The 24409-nt window shown below is 38.0% G+C and overlaps 2 protein-coding genes across 2 annotated transcripts in view; both read left to right on the top strand.

The window, feature by feature from the left end:
• The window catches only part of LOC120421497 (uncharacterized), a 34080-nt gene extending 13637 nt beyond the window's left edge, over positions 1 to 20443 (top strand). Inside the window, exons 3-6 of the mRNA XM_039584715.2 lie at positions 8362 to 9150; positions 11865 to 11993; positions 12078 to 12229; positions 20270 to 20443. Of these exons, the coding sequence (XP_039440649.1) occupies positions 11870 to 11993; positions 12078 to 12229; positions 20270 to 20359 (366 nt within the window). The 5' untranslated portion in view covers positions 8362 to 9150; positions 11865 to 11869 and the 3' untranslated portion in view covers positions 20360 to 20443. The remainder of the gene's footprint in view (positions 1 to 8361; positions 9151 to 11864; positions 11994 to 12077; positions 12230 to 20269) is intronic.
• A 124-nt stretch (positions 20444 to 20567) lies between these two features.
• The window catches only part of LOC120421495 (uncharacterized), a 117711-nt gene continuing 113869 nt past the window's right edge, over positions 20568 to 24409 (top strand). Inside the window, exon 1 of the mRNA XM_039584713.2 lies at positions 20568 to 20927. The gene's annotated coding sequence lies outside the window, so the exon portion shown is untranslated. The remainder of the gene's footprint in view (positions 20928 to 24409) is intronic.

Genomic DNA, 24409 nt, shown 5'->3' with positions numbered 1-24409 from the left:
CAGATTTGGTGAAAAGCTCAATTTCGTTGAATTAAGTTTGGTAGACCCAAAATACGTACTAGGCCCAAAATAGGGACACATACCCTATTTGCATTTATTAAGCACCGAAGTAGTTTTCAAGGATTTTTCAATGATTTGAATAACTCCGGTTGAAAGAAATTTTATTGCAAATCAGTTGTTTAGTAGTTTCATATTTAAACCTAGTGCTCTATAAAATTTTCAACTTGAAACTGTAATTTCTCGAATACTTTTAAACAAATTAACCTGATTTTTCTAGCACAACCCTCTTTAAGACATTTAATGATACAAATTCAATTTTCATCCAATTTGGTCGTGGTAAACAAAAACGTAGAAGAAGCTCAATTTTGATTTTGGATCTTGGGGTACTTTATTTTCAAGTTTAAATTTTCCAATTCTTGTTTAAAAAACTTACCAAAATTAAAATATTTTATTTTCATTCCATAAGATCAAAATTTTGAAATGAAATTTTTCGACGAATAAGATCAGTAAATTGTTCAATTAAATTCACTGTTCTTATTGAACTTATCAGTGAGTTGAGTTCTTTCACCATTTTGTTTATTTCAAAAAAATGTGCCAAAAAATTACGAAATTGTATACTTTTGGTAGATTTCGGGAATTCCCGGGAAATTTACAAATTTCCCGGGAAACGGGAAATATTTTTTTTCGGGAAATCCCGGGACGGGAAATTGGACGCTCTAGTGTAAATTCAATACTAAAGGTGTTCTTAGCAATGATTTAACAAACCTTTTTGAGAAAAGATAATTTGAAGAAAGGTTTAATTCTGAAATTCATATCAATATTGCTAGAACCAAAATGTAATAAGAATTTTGTGTTGATGACATATTTGCCCACGTCACTAACAAGATTACCTCAAGAATCTTATTTTGGGAAAATCGATGGGTTTCTATTTTAGGTGTTGGTTGCGTTGCCAAATGACCACATTATTGCACCTTTCTAAAAAGTGTGAATGAATGGGAAAATCATTTCTTTCATGCTTGATTCGGTTTAGCTGGCGTCATTCATAAATCACGTAGACACTTTTTTGAAAATCCTAGAGCCCCCCCGGATGAACGAGGATGATTTAGTGAACATAAAGAAACATCAAATTACTTTATGGGAAATAATAACGATTTGTCAAATTGTTGGTTTGAAAATATGGTGGTGATGTTTTCACAAATAGTTAGTATTTGCAAAATTGTTAATTTAAATTTTAAATGGTGCTAGAATTTGATCATATTCTTGAACATAAATTTATTATTTGTCAGATTCTCTTAATTTTTTTTTTCGAAAAGAATAAGTTGATGTGTTTTTAAGGGAATTTGAAAAAAAAACTAGGAATTACATATGTTTAAGAACTTTTATTATCATTTATATATATTTTTGCCTGCGTCCACTTGTTTGATGATGTATTTCCGAAACTGGAAGTCTGGAGCAACAGAATGTGTCAAATGCGCAGTTATCCAAAACATATAGATCTGCACGACCTCCTCACCAGAGGTGCTATGTGTCTGCCGAATCTAACTGCAAACCGCCCAGTTTAATGCAGTTACACATTCTGATAACCTTTGCATAAGCGTTAGCTGCTATCAGGGGGTTATGCTTACAGTTGCGCTAATGCTGCTAGTGCTGCTCGTGATACATACGACTTGGCAGAACTCCTGCCCATTCCATCGTCATCGTTCCGTTGGGCGAGCTTGCCACGGCACTACCGGAAGAGCTGTTGGTCCCAGTACTGCTTATTGATCACTGATCTGATTCTGGCTGGACAGGATTTGCTGAAAGTGTCCATCGAGTACCTACGTCTCGGCTTTCGGATTTGGTGGTTCCGCCTGGCCTGCTTCCACAGCAGCTGGTAAATCTCGTACGTCCAGATGTACTTGATGTTCTCGCTCGATTGTTATTATGCTGTTCATGTAAATTAAAGTGGGATGAAAGTTGGTTAAAGCTACCCACATTGACTGGGCAGCCCGCCGGCGGTTCGCTGGCGAACCGCCAAACCGCTCTGGCGATCCGCCAGCGTTTGATTTGGCGGACCACGGGCGACCCGCTGGCGGATAAAATTTGCAACAATTTGGCGCACGATCAGTTTTTTTATCGTGACGTTGGTCCGCCAGCGACTCGCCCCGGGGTCGCCCAGGTTTGCCTTGAAATGTTTCACTCGCCGTTCATCCGCCCCACATACGCCGTTTTGTATGGTTCAACCGCCCCTATAGGATGGTCCGCCAGCGGGTCGCCCTCGATACGCCTCCTATAGAAAGTTCATCCGCCTAAAAAGCCCCAACCGCCGTGGCTCGCCCTCGACCCGCCTTTCATATACGGTTCGTCCGCCCCTGTAAGATGGTCCGCCAGCGGGTCGCCCCCGATCCGCCCCCTTTATAAAGTTCATCCGCCCAAAAAGCCCCAACCGCCTTGGCTCGCCCTTGATACGCCTTTCATATACGGTACAGCCGCCCCTGTAGGTTGGTTCGCCAGCGGGTCGCCCTTGATACGCCCCCCATATAAAATTCATCCGCCCAAAAAGCCCCAACCGCCTTGGCTCGCCCTTGATGCGCCTCTCATATACGGTTCGGCCGCCCCTGTAGGTTGGTCCGCCAGCGGCTCGCCCCCGATCCGCCCCCCATATAAAGTTCATCCGCCCAAAATGCCCCAACCGCCTTGGCCCGCCCTCGATTCGCCATTCATACATATTTCATCCGCCCAAGCAGAATACCCGTTCAGGTTCCTTCAGGATTCTGATAGTGTTTTTTCAAGTTCATCTAAAACTGAAAAAAACACAAAGTGCCTTATATAGAAATGCAGATCTCTGTAGATTCTTGTGTGCTGAAATTTAGAAAAAAAAACAAAAATATGAAAAAAAAAAAAACATAATTTTCAAAATAATTTTGTTCTCAATACATCTTACGTGCGTTGTTAGTTCACTGAGGTGAAATGATGAAAAAAATAAAGAAACAAAATAATATATTGATAAGCAAACTTGTTGCGAAGATTTTCCATTTCCTGCAAATAAAAATAATTCTTAAACTAATTCTCAAAAACTAAATTATTTAAAATGTTCATGTATTATTGGTACTAACACATAAACAGGCAACGTATTGAATGTTAACAATTCATACTCTAATCTAATCAAACACAAGCGCAGCTAATCCGAAGAAAGTATCCTAGTTGATTACACCCCATGTTCTTTCTTGTCATTCAATTTGATCATACATTGTATGGGTGATATGAATATAAAAATAAATCTTACAGTGAAAAGATAAATACAAATAAGCAGTAATTTTGAAGATGATTCCGGGAAGCTGCAAAACAAACAACTATAATTAAAAAGACAAATGCTCCAGATGGTTCCATTGCTGAAAGAAAAGGAATAGGATAAGGAAGGATATAAACATTTAAATAAATCATCTAGTGAATAGATAAATGTAGGCATTAAAATTGAAGAAGATTCCCAGAAGCTGGAAGCAAGATAATTATATTTTAAAGACAAATTCTTCAGATGGTTCCATTGCTATTTCAGTAACTGTCGTTAGTTCATGAAATTTGATCATATATGGTATGGAGGAATGGTAGAAAAAAGGACAAGGAATAGGAATGATATAAACATTCAAATAAATCAAATGAAGAATAGATAAATACATATAAGCAGTTCATTTATAAATGATCCAGGAAGCTGTAAAAAAAATTAAACACAATTTTAAATGATATTGTTGCCGCTGAACTGATAATTAAAAATAATTGAAATTACTTCCTACCCACGTCCTGCATCATGCACACCTGAAAAACGTCAAACAAAAGAAAGACAAAAATCGCTGCTGCACCACTAATTGCCTCCACTGCTGGCACTGAACCCGCAACCTTTAAAGTGTTAACATTCACACAAAAAAACATTAACATTAATTGAGTAGACATTGGCACAAAATCCGCTTTGTAAATGTCACCTCGATACTCTTCAAGAGGTTTCCCTGGGAAAGATATACTTTTTACCAAAATGTACACCAAATTTCCATACAAACATACAAAAAAGAACAAATCAAATCATAACAACAATGAAACATATCAAATTCTAAGTATTCCAAATGTTTGCACATCTGCCAACAATATTTATAAGGGGTTTCACATAAATTACACCAACAATAACGATTATTCTTGCAAAACAACCTTCAATCACTATTTCAAACGCACTTTCAACTGTTTGTTTACATAAGTAAACAATCTAAACAACACAACACTTCTCCCAACACAAACTTAACAACGAAAATCAGCAGCCGCCGATTAAATAACAACACCCACCGAAGCTCGTTGGAAACTGACTGAAATGTCAAATTCGAAATAAATTCCTTCAGATGCAAACCGCCACGGCAATCAGTCTTGGCTCGCCGCGGCGATTGAGGGGCGAACGATATTGAAACATTTCAGCGATCAGTTTGAACCGCCCAGGCGATGCGCCCATTGCACGCCAAGGCGGATGGAGGGCGGACGAAATTGAAAAATTTCAAATGTCAAATTTCAACCGCACAGGCGGCCCGCCCTCGGTCCGCCAGGGCGGTTCTAGGGCGGACCACACGATCAGTAACGGCCGCCGATGCGTAACGTCCGCACTGAGTTAATGTGGGTATCAGGCCTGCAAAAAGTTTCCAACCCAGTGTACACATGAACCAAACCAAAATGTCAGTTCACTGCTAGCATGTGACTGTAAGCCTACTGTGTCCGTTCAACCACTGCCGCCTGACTCGTGCCGGTCGGCTGCTGGAGAATGCGCGACGTGAAAAAATGAGCTACACTCACTCAATTCGTGTCATATGACTGACTCGTATAATCTCTTTAAATACTATTTTGACTATTTTTGAACAATTGAATGGTTCAAGACTGTGCAAAACACTTCAAACAACCATAACTTATATTCAAAAATACATTTCCAAGTATAAATACAAACTTTTTGTGTAAAAACTTGTTTCTTTATGTGTGTGCGTGCAACGTCGAATGAGCGTTGGTCGACTACTGCCTCGCATTGCAGCTGCTCAATGAACTAGGGCACTCACGACTGCACCGGGTTTGTTTATGTCACGGTTTTGCGGTTCAGTGACTGGATCTGAAAAAATCGTGTCAGCGTCGCCGATTTTCGCGTCAAAACCCCTGACATTTTCAGCACTGGTGGGTATGGTCTACCATCAGGAGATCAAATAGCTTTACCTCTCGATCCGCAAATCGTTCAGCCTTGCTGCACAGAGCCAACTTCTCGAAGATGATCGCCTGCCGCAGTGGTTTCTTGCCGGCCTTTCCCTCTCAGACGATCCATTTGTTCTGTTGTAGCAGTCGACCATGCTTCTCTTGTGGACATCGCAGTCCCACAGGTAATCTATTGCGAGCAGGTCGTTACCGTGCCGCAACTTTAACGAGCCCATATATTCCGCCTTTTGCAGCTACCACAATTCTTCCCGGATTACCACAGGCAAAGGCCTAAGCTGCAGCAGCACCAGAAATGCACTACCGACCTTGATCAGGTGGTCCTTGCCGCAGGGAAATCTATAACGAGATGTTAGTGAACGCCATTTCCTACTTAATTTTTCTTTCTCACCACCAGTTTGACCAGGAATGCTGCTAGGGGAACTTGCACATTCACTCGTTCCGCTGGCCGCACAAGTCCTGAATGATATTTTCATGTAGCAGCTCCTGGGTATAGGTCTTGGCCACGTACCGAAGCGATCGCTCGTAATCGAAAACAGCCAAATCTTCTGTCTCGCTCCTTTGTAATGAACACCGCCCTCCGAAGCAACCAACGCCTGACATTCCGGATCAAACTCCGGCTTGAACACTTTGCTCTACATTTTATCGTCCTGCTCGCGTTCTCTTGACATTTCTGCACACGGTCCTGCGAACTCCCCTCGACGACGAAAGAATCCGGTGCCAACCGCAGTTCTATCGGTTGTCCAAGTTCCGATCACCGTAGTTACGATCTCGCTGCTGCTAGTGGTCAAGCGGGAATGCTCGGTCTCTGTCCAGGAACAAGGGTCCGCCGCGGGTCTGCGAGTGGCACCTTCGGACGTCGAACATGGTCGTTCATGCTAAAATAAAAGAGTCTTGCAGTTGATACCTCTTTTTCCCCCTTTTCACTTTTTATTTACTTATTTTCGCCAAACCATTGGAGCCGGGAAAGCGATATAGAGGAGAAAAGCAACTCGCGACAAAATTTTGAGGCTAGGAATTTTGACAGGTATGAGTTTCATAAAGTATTCGCCTCTTTTTCTCTTCCACAAAAAAAATGGGGACAATGTAGCTGTCAAACTAGGCCAAAATGTTGAAGTCACTCACAAAATGAACTTTGAGTGATTTGAGTTCATTTCTGACGTCACGATTTTCTCCTCTATCTCCGTGCGCAAAACAACTTTAATGGGCAAATGTCAATATAAAAGGCCGACCCTGCTCACGAGAAGGATAGACTCTTTGTTTACGATTCGGCATTGGCCCATTTACATTGTTTTGCTAGATTTGGATTAGTTCAAAACTTAATCACACAAAGATTTAATTTTTTAACCGTGCACAATTTCACCTAATTCTCTTAACCGTGTACCATTTGGTTTGATTTATTTTTGTTTTGACGTTTTTTACGCTGCATCCTTTCATCGCGTCCGTGAATATTTTTTTGGTGCTTCGCTAGTGCACTGCAGTGAAAATTATAAAAAAAAAATGATGCAATTTCTGGACGCGCAGTAAGATCTCGATTGCATCGGTAACATTTGCGTTCTGCTGCGGTTTCAGCGGATTCAACACGAAGACGGGGACCTTGTTAGCCTCTTCTAGAAAATCCTCCCGGACTAGAGGGAAGTGAATGCGGCGGCGGTTTGTGTACGTCATCACGATGGAGCAGGACCAGGACGGAGGGAAGGGCCATTCTGACGCCTGCAGCAGCAGGATGGTGATTGCAGTAATATGGTATGTTTTATATGCGAAATTATGTCATTCTCGAATTGCTTTTGTTTGATTGCTCTCCTCCTTTTTCTCAGGTCTTCCCGAGCCAGCGCCCAACGCTGGCCCAAGGTGAAGGTCGAGCTGAGGCATCAGCAAACTCCGGATAGTTTGCCAACTCAGATCACCCAGACGAAAGTGAGAATTCGAACCAGTAAACGCCGAGGCAGTGCCGCTAAAGTTGGAGGGCAAGCATGACGCGAACAGATAGCAGATTTGACAGCTCCAGGACACCAAGTGTAAACAGATTCCAGTAGGGAGCATGGACATCGAACACACCCAGTAGCTGCTACAGGAGGTGGGCGTGCAAGCCGGAGGTAGAACGATCCAGATGATCTGTGGTGAGGATTAGTCAGCTCGAAATGTGCTGCAGGTTGCTCACCGACAAGAACAGCTGACAAACGTCTCCTAATAACGGGGTGGGTTAAGTTGGTGAAGGCGGCGAGTACCCTCTGAGAAATGTAACGCTCCGATCAGTCTGATGGTTGAATAAAATCAGGCTTACAAGTTCCGATCGGGGCGTTAAATTTCTCAGCGGATAGTAGCATCGAACCCAAAGTTACGAACAGCATTTGTTTATCGAAGGCGCCAACCGCAAGTGACTTTGCATCAGCTGATGACAGCATTGAAAGCATAAACAAGTTAACCTAAATTCCTTGTTTCAAGGATAGATACTTAGTGTTTTTGTTTTTCTTTTCAGATTCTACTAGAAATGATCTAACGTAGCCAGAGATTTGCCATAGAAAATTAAAAATGTATATATTGCAAAATAATAAAAAAGCTTTTATGAAAATGAAGTTATTTGGTCATGCAATATTAAAATTCGAAATTCCCTTGAAATCCCAATAAGAATTATTTGACTTGAATGCATTTCAAATTGTATCAACTTTTTCATAAATCGTAATTTACCATGAAAAACTGCTAAAATAACTATTTAAAACCATTAAAATACCATTTGAGAAATGGTGAAATCCCTAAAATATATACGCAAAAATGAACTTTCAAAAAGCATTTGATGAAGCTTCGCTAGAAGAAAAAATCAAATAGTGAATATTGCTAACAACATATATGGGGAATAGTTCACTATTTGAGAGACGGTGAGGAATTAAAAAAACGATTTACCAAATAGTGGCTACACTATTTGGTAAAATGTTGATTGAATTTTTAACAAATGATTTTCAAACGGTTTTTTTCTATGCGGGCCCCCTTCCTTTCCGCCACAAGTGAAAAATTTTGATTAAAAAATGACATTTCATTTTATTGGATCTTTTGCCCCCAGATTCCGAAAGGGGGGTAACAAAAACTTTTAAAAATATTTTCAACAGCCTAATTAACCCTTCATTAAATCTGTACCATTTTTTTCACCTTCTATACTTGCAGACCCTGTGGGATAATTAAGTCAACTACTCATCCGAATCAAGATCTGTGCACGAGAAACGCAAACCAACACTAATAAAACAAACAACCAAAGTGTACCAAATTGGTTGAGCAAATTGACCAAGTGCACCCAACTGCCCGACCAGAGTGAAGGAAGAGCTCGTCCGCGTCAGTCAGCTGAGCGTCACTCTCGTGGCTTGCGAGTGTCCTCGGGTTCGGTTCCCGCAGGTGTTGATCGTGTCGGCAGATTTTTTTTCCTTGCGCTTTGAACATCGGTAGTTCAACGTCCCACTGCTTGGGAGGTGTTTGAAAGCAAGCCAACTTGTAGCGAGAGGGGTTGTGAGTGAAGGAAAAAAACGTAAACAAAAATTCGCACGACATCGGTCTATTTTTATTCGGGCATTTTTTGATACAAGAAAGAAACGCGAGTAAAGTGATAAAAGAAAAAAAAGAAGAAATTATCAAGATCGAGAGAAGATCAAAGCGTACGAAAATTGTGTTGTTGCCTAATGTATCAGAAAAGTTAGAAGGTAAAAAGTGTACAAGGCGCGAAAAGAAAATTTCTGTTTGAGATCTTACATGTCAGCAAGTGGAAAAATTAGCGAAATTACACACGAATCCTAGCGGAGAAGAAATTTATCACGTGCTTAGAAGCGAAAGCAAAATCTTGACAACAGCACGAAAAAAAGTGATTCTGTGAATTTTTCGGTTGTGTTGCGAAACAAACCCTCACAATAGCTTCGAAAACAGCATCTCCGAGCAGCTGGAGAGGGAGCAGCAAAACAGCGGAAGGTGAGCTATTTGTAATTCTGTGTTTCTTCGAAATTTTATAAATAGAGAATATTTGACGAACTGACAAATTTGCGGATTGTGCGATTAATTTCAGCAAAATGTATAGGGGAAAAATTAATCCTGTAAACTAAGTGACCTTTTTTCGGGGATTCAGTAGAGGAAGATTGCTTACTGACTAAAATCAAGAAAATCAAACTGTTCGCTTTGCAGCGACCCGTGGAGGTCATTATTGCAAGATTCCTACTCGAAACTTGATACGATGAGGAAATCCAAACCTCTTCTTACACCTTACTTTCATTCAGTTCGGGACTCGAACTTTTGGATTTTTGGATTATGAGTCCAACTACCGATCAGCGTCTCTACTGAAGTTGATTTATACCTTTTCAAGGGAGACGACTCCTACACCTGAACTGTCCTAACGACCTAACCTCTAGGTTAAGGGGTTACATACATGTAAGAAATCACAAAATTTCATGTTACAGCAAATTCATTGAATCTACTTAAAAGATGATTTTCATTCAGTCCTGAAAGTTTCATGAAGATATTTCATGATTAAACTGAGTAAGAGACGATTTAAAGCCCAAATTTTTGCCATGCGCAAAGCAGACTATCAAACTTTCTGAGCATTTTTCTCAAAACACCGAGTTGATTTACGAGTGCCACGATATCTCGAGATGGGATTGACCAAACTGGCTGAAATTGATGTGAAAACTCTCAAGACATATCCCGTGTGCATGAAGAAGCCCGATTTTGAAATTTTGCTTTTTTAAAAAATACAAAAATCCAATACTGACGATTTTTTATATGAAAAACATAAAAATATTTTTATCTTTTTTTTTAAATAAACCTTTTGAAAATCGGCCTTCGTCATGCACACGGGACCGGTTTAACGAGTCTTCACCAAAATTTTGAGCCGTTTTGGTCAAAGCAGTGTTGAGATATCGTGGCACCCGTTTTTGAAACTGCTAACTTAAAATAGCTTTATCTCGGCAATGATACAACCAAATGTCCTCAAATTTGTTTTATTAATAGATGAAAATGTAAATTTTAAAACCCTGAAAACAGATTTAAAAAAAAGTCTAAATGTCTGCTCATACCAACCTCTGACATTTTTGCCGATTTACATATATGTAACCCCTTAAGGCAAGATCAGACAAAATAGAGTCATTTTGGACTTAATGCAATTCATAAATATTTAAAACAAAGCCAAGCCAAATTTTAAGCGTATGGTTGCATCCGGAGGGGGAAATCTGCACTACAAACGTTGAAAAAATCTCAGGGGTATTTTTCTTTAAACTCGAGATTTCTTTAATGAAAAGTGTACGGGGGTTGCACCATAACGTAATTGGGTAAATCTCCGCCAACTCACACAGCAGTTGCTACGACCCCTCTTCGATTTGCGTGAAACTTTGACCCAAGGGGTAACTTTTGTCCCTGATCACGAATCCGAGGTCTTTTTTTAGATATCTCGTGACGGAGGGGCGGTACGACCCCTTTCATTTTTGAACATGCTAAAAAAGAGGGGGTTTTCAATAATTTGCAGCCTGAAACGGTGATGAGATAGAAATTTGGTGTCAAAGTGACTTTTATGTTAAATTGGATGCCCAATTTAAAGGCGTACTCAGAATTCCAAAAAAAGACTCTCTTCAAAATAACCCGGCAAAAATAGAAAAAACACAAAATTTTAAAATGAAAAATTTTGTAAAAAAAATTACCCTTCTGGGTTAATGTAGATTCGAAAAGAACATTAAATTTGCCTAAAAATGGCATGTTCCAAGTTTTTTTTAGTAACGGAAAATGGCAGAGTTTGTGTTTTTCGTTGTCTTATTTTTGATTGTTGAGCTTGAATATGACATGAATATGAAATAAACATGCTCTGAAGTGATTCAGATTTTTTTTTTTTAGGATGGCGGCCTAAAGGACGGTTTTTAAACTATACTGAAAAAATGTATTCAGCATGCTAAAAGGCAATTAAATTTGACTAAAGCGGCCTAAAACTCTAATTCGATGTTAATTGTGAGAAAACAAAAAATACGAAAAAAATATTTTGGTCGTGAACATACAAACCTTCAGATAATCGAACTTCGGTTAATTGAAGCTTCGGACAATCGAGTCTGGACTGCATATGTTTTCCATGCAATTTTGCCGATGAATCTGAATCTGCCCTCAGAATCGAGGTGAAGTAGCAAATTATCAATTTTTGGTAATATTTTCGATGTATATGATAATTTTAGGAGGAATCCCTGATTTTTGTAAGATTTGCTTAGATGCTTTCTCTAAATTTTGGTCGTAAAATTTCAATGTCTTATAATTATTTGCTTATTACATTTATGGTGGTATTTTAAAACCCGCATAAGGCGAGAATCTGACTTATTTGCCTTTGACGTTGAAATGATTGACAAAAATGGCAAATGAGCTCAAAACGAGACATTTTTGAAAAGATATCTTGATACAAATGCCCGCTTTGATACAATAAATCGTGAGCTACCACGGTTCGCAAGCTGCCAGTGACTTGGAAGATCGCTTTACTGCTTCCTTGTTGACAAATTTTGTTTACACAATTCATTGCTGTAGATGAAGGCATATCCTGATAATGAATGCATCATAAACAGCTCGACAATAACCATAATCTTATGAATTTATGAGTTTCCTTTTGGCGTGCAATACTTATTATTGATGGTCCGTTTTATTTTCTCCTTTCTTTCTTCCACCAGATGTAATGGAAGACGACAGCGGATCGGATGAGGGCTCGGCCACGCGCCGGGGCCGTTTTCGCGTATCGGCGCCACCGGCGGGACCACCCGAGACCACCGTTGGACGGTTCCGGCTGGTACCGCAGGGAGGTATGTTCTTTTTTTTTGCGCCATCGCCCAAGCGACTCTTATTTGCACGGTTTCAATTAACTCTCACACTCTTCTGTCACCCAGGAAACTATGGGCCCGCATCGCCATTCCTGCAGCGTGGCCGCTTTTCCGTCATTCCGGAGGAGCCACAAAATTCGCCGAGCGCCACCATAACACCGCCCATAATTACGACGGATCGGCAGGCCTCTCCGGACTGGGACTTTGACGACGACAAGGTAGGTGTGGCCGGTTAGCTAATTGGATCGGTGCAATTTGGTTCTTTTACTGGGGATTGGGTTTCTCGGGTGGATTGCGGGGAGACCTATCCATTTTCATCAGTGGCCTAGATCACACCTGTCAGCAAATTTAGTCAGTTTCGGAAATGCGTTTGACTATCGTCATAAAGCAATAATTGGCGAGCAATTGTCATCCGATCAGTTATTTTGGGAAAATATTCATGGATTTGGATTTAAACCATTTGTAACTAAGAAATCATGATTTTGATGAAAAAAAAAACCATAACCTTCTGCCTGTCAATATTACAGGGACCATCGAGAAAGAGATGTATTAATTCACAAAGCGATGCAAAATGGGAGCTTGATGAGCACCCAGCTATGGGAGAATTCACGGCAACGTCTAGGAAACAAAACAAATGTTTCTTAGTAAAATGTTTTTTAGTAAATGAAATCCAAGTTACCATCCAAGTGGGAAGGCACCGAGGGTAAGAGGATTTCAAGGAAATGACCTTAAACTTTCTACGGTATTGAGGTCCTTTTCAACCCCAAACTTTAAAAAAAATCGACAAACATCCAGTTTTTGACCAAATCCGGTTCTCTTAGGAAGTCCTTTTTCCGAAACTACACAGAAAACAAGGTTTTAGGTATGGAACCAACTAAGTTCAAATAAAATCTAGCTCAAAAAGTATTTACAGAGTTGCCAGATCTTCGATCTTTCAGACTCGTTTGGATAGTTCCCAATAACCTATCCAACGATAGGTCGGATGATGGATCCGGACAGAGTTTTCGTTCAGATAGGTGAGATCCAACCTCAACAAAGTACATAAATATCACCAAAGTGCTCAAAACTTGAGACAGGGTTGCCAGATCTTCAATGTTTTAGACTCGCTGGAAAGGTCTTTCAATTACCTAACCAATGATGGGTTGAACGATAATTTCGGGCATAGTTTACAGACATTAAGTGATAGCCGTCTTCAAAAAAGTTCATAGTTATCACTTAAGTGGTTATAACTTAAGGCAGGGTTGCCAGATCTTCGATTTTTTGGACTTGTTTGGAAGGTTTCTCGATTATCTATCCAACGATGGGTCGGAAGATGAATCCGGACATAGTTTTCGTTCAGATAAGTGAGATCTGGCTTCAAAAAAGTACATAACTGGAGTTTTTAGGTGTTTTTGAAATCGCCTTGAGTCAGGGGTACTAAAAAACATCCTAAAAGCAAAAACTGAAAATTTGGTTTATTGGACCTTTTCAAAAAAACTCCAGATAAATGTTACTTAAGTGGTCAGAACTGGAGACAGGGTTGCCAGATCTTCAATGTTTTAGGCTCGTTGGAAATTATCTATCAAACGGTATATAATATGATGATAGGTTATATGATTTCCGGACATTTACCTAACATTCGGATATATGCGAAAACACATTTGTATACACTACTACTACTATGGGACCATAAACCGAGTCAAATGCTGAGAAAACTGAATTTTGCTAACACAAATACAAACATACACACAGACGGACAGACATTTGTTCAGTTTTCGATTCTGAGTCCATAGGTATACTTGAAGGTGGGTCTGCGATCTTTATGTGAAAAGTTCATTTCTAGAGTTTTTTTTTAAAGGTCCTATAAGCTATTGTGTTTCATATGTTTATAGGACCTTTTCAAAAAAGACTCTTGATTTTTAAAGCAGGATTATAGCCTTCCCGAGCAGGGGTAAATAACACGGGAATACCATATTTTGGTATTACTTGGCATAATAACAAATACCAAAATGTGCCCTTGGTTGCCCAGTAATAGATGGTATAATACCATGAAATCATACCAAAAAACTGTATGGGGAAGACCAAAGCAATACCAAAACGTGCCATTCCAAGGGCAAATGAATACCAGACAAATGACAACTTTCCGGGTAAATAAAAATCTCATTGGGCAAAAAACAATGGGAATTCTCTATAGGATTACAGCGGGAATTCAATTTGGCTAATGGGATTGCAATGAGAAATGGGTAGAACTTTGATGCTATATTTAAATCCTTCGAACAGGCAGGAAAACGAAGTCTTGCTTGGAGAGCCAAAAAATATCAGGTAAAGAAAACTAGAGGAATACTGGAATCGAACTCATGACAGGTAAGGTGCAGACACCATTTTAGCTACCCGTTTACCAACTGAGCTATCAACGCTTGTTGAAAACGAGCTGCTGCTGCATCAACATGTTTTAGCTGCAGGCAAAAATATCAGGAAATTCTAAGAAAGAGAAACAAACTAAACCAGAAGGAGAAAGGCTATAGCCCAGGCAGCGTGGCATTTTTCGTGGGATTTTCGAAGATGCATGATTCCAGCTGAATAGGATTCAACACAAATCCAATATTAAAAGAATTTTAGAGCGAAGTTCGAATACCACATGCATACCAACATTTTGGTATTGAAAGAGTTATTTTATCGAATTAACCAAGATTTACATTATTTTTTTGAGTTTATCGATTATGACAAAAAAGGCACACAATGATAAGTAAAATCCATTCTAAAATTTTAAATTTTTCACGTTAAACCTATTGTTGTCGTAAAGTTAATCGTCTTAATAGATAAATGTTTTTCTTATCATTCTCAAATGTATCAGCATACTTTTAAGAATGTTAAACATCATTTAAAATAGATTTTTTTATTGAATCACCATTATTTTAAAATATTTTTATTTAAAATACCTTTACAATACCAATGTATGGTATTCCCTAATTTATAAAGATCATTAAATGACTTTTTTAGACCAAACTAAAATAGTTGGCTTTAATTTGGAGTAGATTTGCGTTTTTAAGCATGTAAGTAACAGTATGTCAAAATTCGACATTTTCTTAAAATTTGCCCAATAACAAAACAATACCAAAATTTGGTATAATACCACAGATTGGTATAAACTTACACTTTAGAATTTTTTTCAAGGGCTCGCGAAAAGTTAAATTTGGTATTGATACCATTGAATGGTATTATTTTGCATTTCCCTTGTTATTTACCCATGCTCGGGATTACCTCAGTGAGGAAAAAATAGTCAAGTTTGCCGATCACCGGGTTTCCGGAAACCGGTCCCAGGTTGCCCGGTGAATAATAACATCTTAAATAGTTTGTTCGTTTTTTTCAAACGCCGATACTTTTTGAAAAGAATTGATGTATGTTTCATCTTTGTTTGGCTTTAAAAATATATGTTTGATCTTTACGAATAATTGTTTTTTGAAAAATCTCTTATCTTATTGAAAACTTATAATTCAAGCAAAACAATGTAAAAGGGTCGAAGCCAAAGTGTAAACAAAGAGTCTATCCTGCACACGTCAGTTGAAGTTTACGTTAGGAACGAGCAGGATAGACTCTTTGTTTACACTTCGGCATCGGCCCTATTACAATGTTTTGCTAGAATTACAAGCAATTAACGAGACATCTTCACAAGTCCACCGACTTCCACCCTGTCCGCATGCAACGTCACATCGCACGCACATCACCGTGTGATCAGCTGTAGTCACATCGGCACAGCTTGTTGCGTCGCGCGGTTTGTTTTTGGCCTGTTTGTCACGTCCGTCTTCTTCTGCTTTACGTTCACCCAGTGCGCGTTACCAACCTGACAAAACTGAAAAATTCTCCACATTTCACGAACACACTCACTCGTCACAGTCATTACTACTTTGGGTGATGTTTGTACAACAAACACATACACACACTCGTTACACACTTATTACACATTAGCAGCACTGCTCTCGGCCGTCGCTCGTTTCGTTGCATACGGCTTTTGCTTCAGTTGGTATTTGGCCGTAGCCTGGCTTGTCGTGTGTCGTGCGCGATTTCGCGGTCGGCGCTGTAATTCTGCGAGTTTTTTTTCTCTTGTGTTGCTTCATGTTTTTTAATTTCCACTTTCCTTTGGTGTTGACTTTTGTCTTGTTAATTTGAGGTTCGTTCTCGTCGTTTTATTTTTTGCTTCGATCGGTAAACACAGTTTATGAATTACGTGTCCTGTTTTGTTGAGTTTTGCTTCTAGTCGCGAAGCACTCTCCATTTGGAACGTCGATGACGAGATAGTGTTCTACAGAAGGCAGAAAAAAACGCGAAATAAAAGTGCAAAGTGGTAGTGGTTATCTCGGACCAGCATAAGTGCAATATGTGCAAATACCAAAGGAGTGTCCAATAGTTGATCATTATCGTCGGAGGCACAGCTGCACTGGCAGTCATATTCTGCTCAGTGCAAGAGCTGAGTGTAACAAATCGTCGATCGAGATCAGTGCGTGACATACCTGCTGTTGCATGTTGCGCATACACTCACAAAAAATTGTGAATGTGCATATATAGAAAGTGCTTGAAGGCGACTCCGGTTGGGTACGAATAGTTGTTGTTACTTCTGAGGAGGTGTTGATGCAGTTCAGCTGTGTGGTGAAGATTGCTAGGGTGGTTCTGGTTTATCGCAAGACTCCATCTGAATTGGCAACAAAGCGTACTACAGCGCCGCGGTGCTGTAACGATTGCTAATCGTTCCACTGTCATAAATTACGACGGAATGTCCCATGATGGAACAGTACTTGGTGTCTTATTTACCAATGTGATGCCACGTAGTGGTAGTCCGAAGTGTCTCTTTACTTTTTGCAAGAAATAACCGCTGACACTGTGATCAAAACGGTAAAACACATTGTTTTAAACGAAAATAACCATATACCAGCTCGATTGTCAGCTTTGCATGGCATTTTAGATTAATGTTTGTTCAAGAAGAAAATAAAGAAAAATATAAATTTTACATCCAAGGATTCGAAATACTTAGACAAATATTATCTTACCAAATATAAGAAAAACTGGTTGTGGTTTTGAGGTCCTTATTGAAGTCGATGAATAAAATTTATATTTATGGACAAATCTATTTTCTCAATGTTTAACTGAAATGTGATGTTAATTGTGCCGAACAACTTTGTTGATTCAATTTGTTGCTTTGATTCTCAATTGTTATTATTGCTATAATTGTTATTCACATGGTTTTTGCCACCAAACCCTGACTGATTTAATACTGAATATTATTTACCTAAGGAAATCAAGTTATTTTAGTCTTTTACGAGATATTCAATATTCAAAGAGAAATAATGAGGTGTAGTAGCTATAATGAACCAATAATTTGAATGAAGATATCCTACCTTTTTTTGAAAATTTGTGATATTTACAAACAAATTCCTGCTGTCCACATAGGGGAACAGCATGTAATTCCTTCGGGCACCTTATGTTGTCATATCAGCTTATAACAAACGTTTTCAACAGAATAAAGTTGTAGGGCAAGCAAGTTTCTATCAACAGTTTTACAAAATAAGTTGCTTAAATAGTAAAAATCAGCAAATTTGATGAAGTTGAAGCGAGAGCTTAACCTGCCAGCATACGAGAATTTCCCCTAAATAGCCCGATATTTTCACAGCAAAAAAATCGATGGTAAAATCGCATGCAAAAGTATGCACAACTTTTCATCACAGACACAACAAAGTTGCAACCGACAGGATTCAAACCCAGCACACACAGAGAGGCCTGGAGCCTAAGTCCGTTTGGCTACCAGACCGATACAATTTTTAAAAATAATGCATATTTGTTTAACCCAGGTCTTTTAAAAGCAGATGGATTACGAGAATTTCTCCTTTCTTATCGATTTTATTTTTTTCCAAATGTTAAAAACTGAATGATAAAAAAGTTCAACCGTACTGCATAAAATTAACATAAAATAATTAAAAAATAGAAATAATTAGAAAATAGATATTTTCAGTAAAAAAACACATTTTTTTATAACGTCCTTTACATAGAAGGAATCAAATAGTTTATACACAGCTAAAAAAGTAGTAATCCAGCTGCGTGTAAAAGGCCTGGGTGTAAAATAAATATTGCATTATTTTATGCAATTCTGTATAATATTACACCCTGAAATATGTAGCCCATCAGTATGGGAAACCTACTTGACCGAAATGTCATGCTCATATATGCGTTTATCCTTCCAGCTTTTCATCGGTCTGATGGCCGAGTGGGCTAAGGCGCCAGTCCTTACTGTTGGTGCTCGGTTTGAATCCCATAGGTTGCAACTTTTTTTTTGTGTTTGCAAAAATTGTACATGCAACGTGTAATATTTAGTGTTTATTTTGACGAAGGTGATGTGCATGCTTTTGCATGCGATTTTACCATCGGATTTTTTGCTGTGAGGTCCACAAGCCTTACCCGACAAACATCGCTCTGCCTTTTTTTCCGTTTGTTGACGTTTTTTTACTTTTTTGCTTATTCAGCCTTCTGTGATCAAAATTTGATTTTACGGTTCCAGAATGGCCAAAATGTAAATTAGTTAGGGTATAAACCTTTCTTGGGCTTATACGAACTCAACGCAACAAAGAGCATCTTGATCCGACGCTCCGTATTAAACTGATTCGCGTTCGAACAAAGCCATCGAAATTTTATATATATATAGAAGATATAGATTTAAAAAATTTAGAACACTATCCAATATTTCTTTTTTCAAGCGATATTTTGAAAAGTTTTAAGTAAAAAATTCCTGTGTAAAATCGCATGCAAAAGCATGCACATCACCTTTGTGAGCAAAAGCATGTAATATTGTATGAGCAAACGTGTACACAAAAAGCATGAAAAAGAAAAATCCGATTTTACCATCGGATTTTTTGTTGTGCTGAGTTTATTTTTTTATATTTTTTTAAACCACTTGACGAGTCTTTACATCAAATATTATCCCCCATTTTTGAACTTGTTATCTTCAAGTTGTCTTATCTCAGCCCATTTTTACTAAATTTAACCAAGTTTAGATTTAGAGCAGTTGAATATTTTTATTTTACAGATTTCAAAAAAACGTTTAGCGGTACTTTCGCTATGAGCCAAATATTACAAAATTTGATAAACGCGAGGGTGAGTTTGTATCGAATAAATGAAAAAAAAAACATCGAGGAACTAATATTTCTCTGATTTTGTCAGGCGGTGTCGCAATTTTCATTAAAATATTCCAAAAAGTTAGATTTTTGTAGGGAATTAAATGCTTTTCAACTTTGTCAAAGAGACCAAAGCTGTGCAGCTAACAAAGTCTTTTGTGCATGGAAATAATTTTCCTTGCCAACGCAAAAAAAGAAATTGGATCGATTTACGTGTATGTAACCCCTGAATATATGCAGTAAAACTTATAGGATATTATTTACTTTTGAAAATTTTGATGAAAAAAGTTTAAATTTTGAGATTAGTAATCGAACTCTCTAATCTCATATAGTTCATGATGTGTTTAACCTAAAAGAGGACAAAAACATCAGAAAATATCTTAAAGGACAAATGGAGCAAAATAGCTTAGACAAATAAATTGAAACATTGAGCAAATTAATCAACAACATAAACGCGTTGTATTGTAAACGAGCGTAACACACGAAATGTGTGCGTGCAAACAGTTTCAAGCAACTGTCAAATTATTGTAAATTAGCTGTGGAAATTTGCGTGATGAGTTTCCGTTTTTTCAAATTGAGTGTTACATTGGTTATTGATAGATTTGACCAGACTTATTTTTGTCTGTGACGACACTTTTTTTCGTTATCTTCTATGTACGTTAGAGTTGCTAATCGATATGTCAAACAAACTATTTATGAGGCAATTTTTCGAGATCAATCCGGGTAATAAGAAATGAGGTTTTACCCTTATGCGTTTTGTTCAGCACTTCAAATATTGGTTTGAATTGTTTGTCAATTAGTTTCAAATCTTTTTTTGCTTCCGATTTTTAAAAAAGATTTTTTCCTGTACATATATTCCGGAAATCTTAAGATTTCACAATTGTTGAGGATGGTGATTTCAATCAATCTCCAACCCGGAACCACCCTAGCGACGATCCACACCAACATAGACGGTCATCGGAGTTTTCCACTCGCCCAGCTGAATAGGCGCGCCCGCTTTGTTGTCTTTTCGAGGGGGGCTTTCTCCGTTTCCTTCCCATTGCCGGCCATCCACCACCCATCGCGTGTTGTTGCTGTTTATTTTTTGAAAGTGTTCAGTTTCTTTTTTTCGGCGAATTTCAGCAAATTTATCCACTCGATCGTCGAAACGAGCGATCAAAAGGAAAAGAAGAGAAGCGGAAAGAGAAAACAAAAGTGACTCACGAAGAATAACAATCCACGCTGGGTGAAGAGTGGTGTTGGTGAGGAAAATTCGCGAAAAAACAAGGCAAAATTGGAAGAAAAAGTTTGCGTGTTGCTAGAATAAAAGCTGTTATCTTTTTTTTCAATTGGTAATGTTATGAGTTTTAATTGTTTAATTTTTTGTGCGTAGTGAAAAGGAAACAGTGAATCAGCAAAAACTTCGCGAACAAGCAATACAGAAAAGAAAACAAGCAAAAGAGGAAATTACAAAAACCGTGTGATCGCAATAATTGTTAGATCAAAGTGCTAAATAAAGTGACAAAAAAATAGAGTAAACAATTCAGCAAACTCAGTCTGCTGATACCACCCGCATATCTATCGAAAGCAAACCAACACACAAGCAGCGAAGAAAGAGTGAGGGTGAACTGAGCTTAACACGCGTTCGTTAACTGGATTAGTTGCTGCTGCTGCTGCTAGTGTTGCTGTCTGCGCGCTCACAAAGTCACACAAAGTCTTTGACGAGACGCGTCGCGACCGGCGAGGTCAACGGAATGATGAAGCCGGTGCTTGGATCCGACGTCGACGTTTAGCGGCATCTGTAAGAATAAAAATATTTTTTCACTTTATTGAGGAATTGCTTCAACGGAATCTCGGAGTTGAAAGAGTGAAGTGAAACCATAGTGGTCCGATAGGTCAATGGTCGTTATAATTTATTAGTTTTTTACTACTTAAAATTAGCTTTTTCTATGCAATCAAGATTGAATTGCAATCTTTGTTTTTTATTCTCAGTGAGGTTTTTTTCTAGAGATTTTTTTACTATATAAATTTTGCATGTATGGTATTCTTAAACATATTTGCACCTGAAATGTTGGTAGACTCGTTGCGCATTACTTTTTTTTCGATTTTCGGTCGTTTTAAATGTTTACCAAATTTTGGTTGAAAATAACAAGAATTACGCAAACGGTAAACCGATATTCGGTTAAATAGTTAGTAGCCATCATGATTGTTGTTTATGAATATAACACCTAATCAACCTTTTAATTGTGTTTTTCCCATTAAAAATATAGTTTGCCCAAAAACATTCAAACGTATTAAATAAAGTTCTTTTCAATTATTTTAATGAATAATGTTTTGATTTTATTATATTTTCTTACTAATAAAAACAAATTTGAACCTGATATCTTTGTGGTATTTTGAAAATCGACAACAAAAACTTAAAAAAAAGATGAGAGAGTATTGTGACTGGGATTTTCCTGTCGTATTTATAGACGTGTTAATTTGATTACTAAAAAAACGCGTTTTCATTCGTCTTGAATATTATGGAATCCATATTGTAATACGTTGTTGGTCTCGCCTTGATCCCCTCGAAAATTTGTTCGATATATTTTGACACCTAGTTGTTTTATTCCTTCTTTTGACTGTAGAGCAATCTTCATTAAATTTAAACCATTTATTGTTTGTCTGTGTTGCACAAGGCAAGTTAAAATCGTTTTGCGACCCTGATTTTTTTTTATATTTAAAAGTTATAAAATGCGATAACAATATCAACTTTGTTCAATATAGACAGCAACATAATCATAAAATTATGCTGCTTATAACGCTGAATATTGTAACAGCTATTCTCCATGAAAACAGCCGATTTTTTCTTCGTTTTTTGTTGTTGAAAGATTGTGTTAATTTATTCGAAACTTTATCAAGTGTCATATTACGGGAATACGCTCTACAACTTCTTCAAAAACTTTAAAGCAATGCGAGTAAGGTCTGAAAATGTATTAACTTTCAAAATACAATATCTTTAAAGTTCTACAGAAACAGTGAATCGGTAATCTTAACCAATTTTGCTCACCCTAATGTTCATACAAAAATCCGCGTCATCCACATACTACGTCACGCTTATACGGCAAAGATGATACAACAAAAATACTTCTTTATCACCTATAAAATTTGGAAAACAAATATACAGTTTTTTCAAGGGACTAACATAAAACTATGGAAGTATCAAGTCCCATATGAAATAAAACAAATATTTTATGGGAAATTGAATGTACTTTGCGAATTTGCTACAAGGGACCATCCTTACACCATGTGGAAGCATTTTTGGAAATTTTAATGCCCGCTTTCCTCGTGGATAATTGTCCATAAATAAATCTTTTTTGTATGGATTACCCCTAACCCAAAAGGGTCATTTTGCATTTTTAAAATTCGTGTTTATTCTAACTATTTAGGGTTATATGTAGTGTGTACTATTGTTCTACAAAGTTGCTTGTAACCATCACGAGTTATCGTGATTTAACCCAAAAATGTTTTGATAAAGTTGGTCGTCGTTCATCATTGATCTCTGTTCAAGTTCACCCGACAGACACGAACGACAAAACAAAGAAAAACAAAAAAGTTACATTTAAAAAAAAATATTTTCGCAAGAACCCGATAACTCGTGATGATAATTAAACATCATTTTTTCGTTATTGTCTGCTCTACAACTTTCTAGAATATTGTTACACTCTAAAAAAATTATCCTGCAAAGTTAGAAAAACTAGAAAATTTAATGACCCTTTTGGGTTATTGCAGAATAGAAAAGTACATTAAACTTCCGATAAAATTACATACCCCAATATTTTTTTACAGTCGATGGCAGAATTTTGAAACTATTTTTTTATGTTTTTCGATGAAAATACGTTTTTTTTTAATTCTGATTACACTGTCAAATCGGGCATCCAATTTTACATAAAAGTCCCTAGACCCCAGATTTCCAAACCCTCACCATTTCAGGCTGCAAATTATTTTAAACATGTATTTTTCGAATTTTCAAAAATGGAAGGGGTCGTACCGTTGCTCCGTCGCGAGATATCGAAAAATTGAGCTAGGATTCATGATTTGGCACAAAAATTAGGACAAAGTTTCACGCCAATTGAAGAGGGGTCGGGGCAACTTTTTCCGAATTCGTGTGAATTGTCGGAGAATTACCCATATGTGAAAACTTGAATATTATTATTTAAAGTAAAATTCCCGAAAAGCATATTTTTATTGGTTGGTATATTCAAGAGGTTTCTAGAACTTAAAACCTTAATTTTCCTCCTTAACTTATTTCATTAAGCTCTTTGAAGCAAGTGCTTTCCGCTGAGTTCGAAGCGATTAATTGCTCTAACCATCGCAAAAAAGTACGTACAGTACTTACACACGGTCGCATTAGTTACTGTAACCTCCACCACACTATCGATGAACTCATTTAAAATTCACAAACAAGCAGCCTTGTATGAACGGGCCTTGCATGCGCACTCCGAGCGGCTCCCATAATGTCTGTGTTGCTTGCCTGTTTGTCAGCCTATCGACCCACCGCCAGCGAAACGTGATCAGCTGATTGCGAATCCAACAACTTTGTTTTCTACCGCTTCTTCGTCTGTATCCGTGATTTTTTTTTGTTCGAGAAAGTCTCACACTATTCGGAAACTGGTTTCGGTTCCTTTTTTTCGTTTTTCGCATTGCTCGGAATCTGTCGAAACCACTTGTCTTGTCTCAAGTTTTTGTGTTTTTTTTTTCTGGGGGATCCCAAAAGTAGATTTTGGTCTACTGTAACAACAACCATGTGGTGTCGAATGTTTTGACGTGAATCATGGAGATTTCGAGCAGGAATTTGATTGACGTCATCGCCAGCCCAGACTCTGATACCGCAATTCACGAAGGGAAATGATTTTGTTTCATTACAACCGTCAATCATTAGTTAGATAGGGAGCTCACACTCGTGATTCCTCCGAGCCCGAACGGCGAGGCCAGCATTTCTGTAATTTCTCATTGGCAGTATTTTACTTTAATGACAATGCAAACCTTGACACTCTAATTATGCCCATAAAGATGGGGTTGACGATGACGACGACGGCGACGACTGTCAGTTTTTGGTGTGGGTTTTTTGCTGATTTTGTAGAGAACTCGGAGAGTGTAAAGATTAGACTGGTTCATAACTTGGATTTTGGGAAGCTAGTAAATTAATCGAAATTTATTTTCTCTTATTTTTATGGTGTGTGTGTGTGAGCATTAGGGTTTCTTTAAAAAAATTGATTCTGTAGAAACCTTCGGGCTCACCCG

Source organism: Culex pipiens, chromosome 3 (assembly GCF_016801865.2).
Source record: "Culex pipiens pallens isolate TS chromosome 3, TS_CPP_V2, whole genome shotgun sequence".
Lineage (NCBI taxonomy): Eukaryota > Metazoa > Arthropoda > Insecta > Diptera > Culicidae > Culex > Culex pipiens.
The sequence above is the reverse complement of the archived record's forward strand: the minus strand, read 5'-3'. Positions and strand labels throughout refer to the sequence as shown.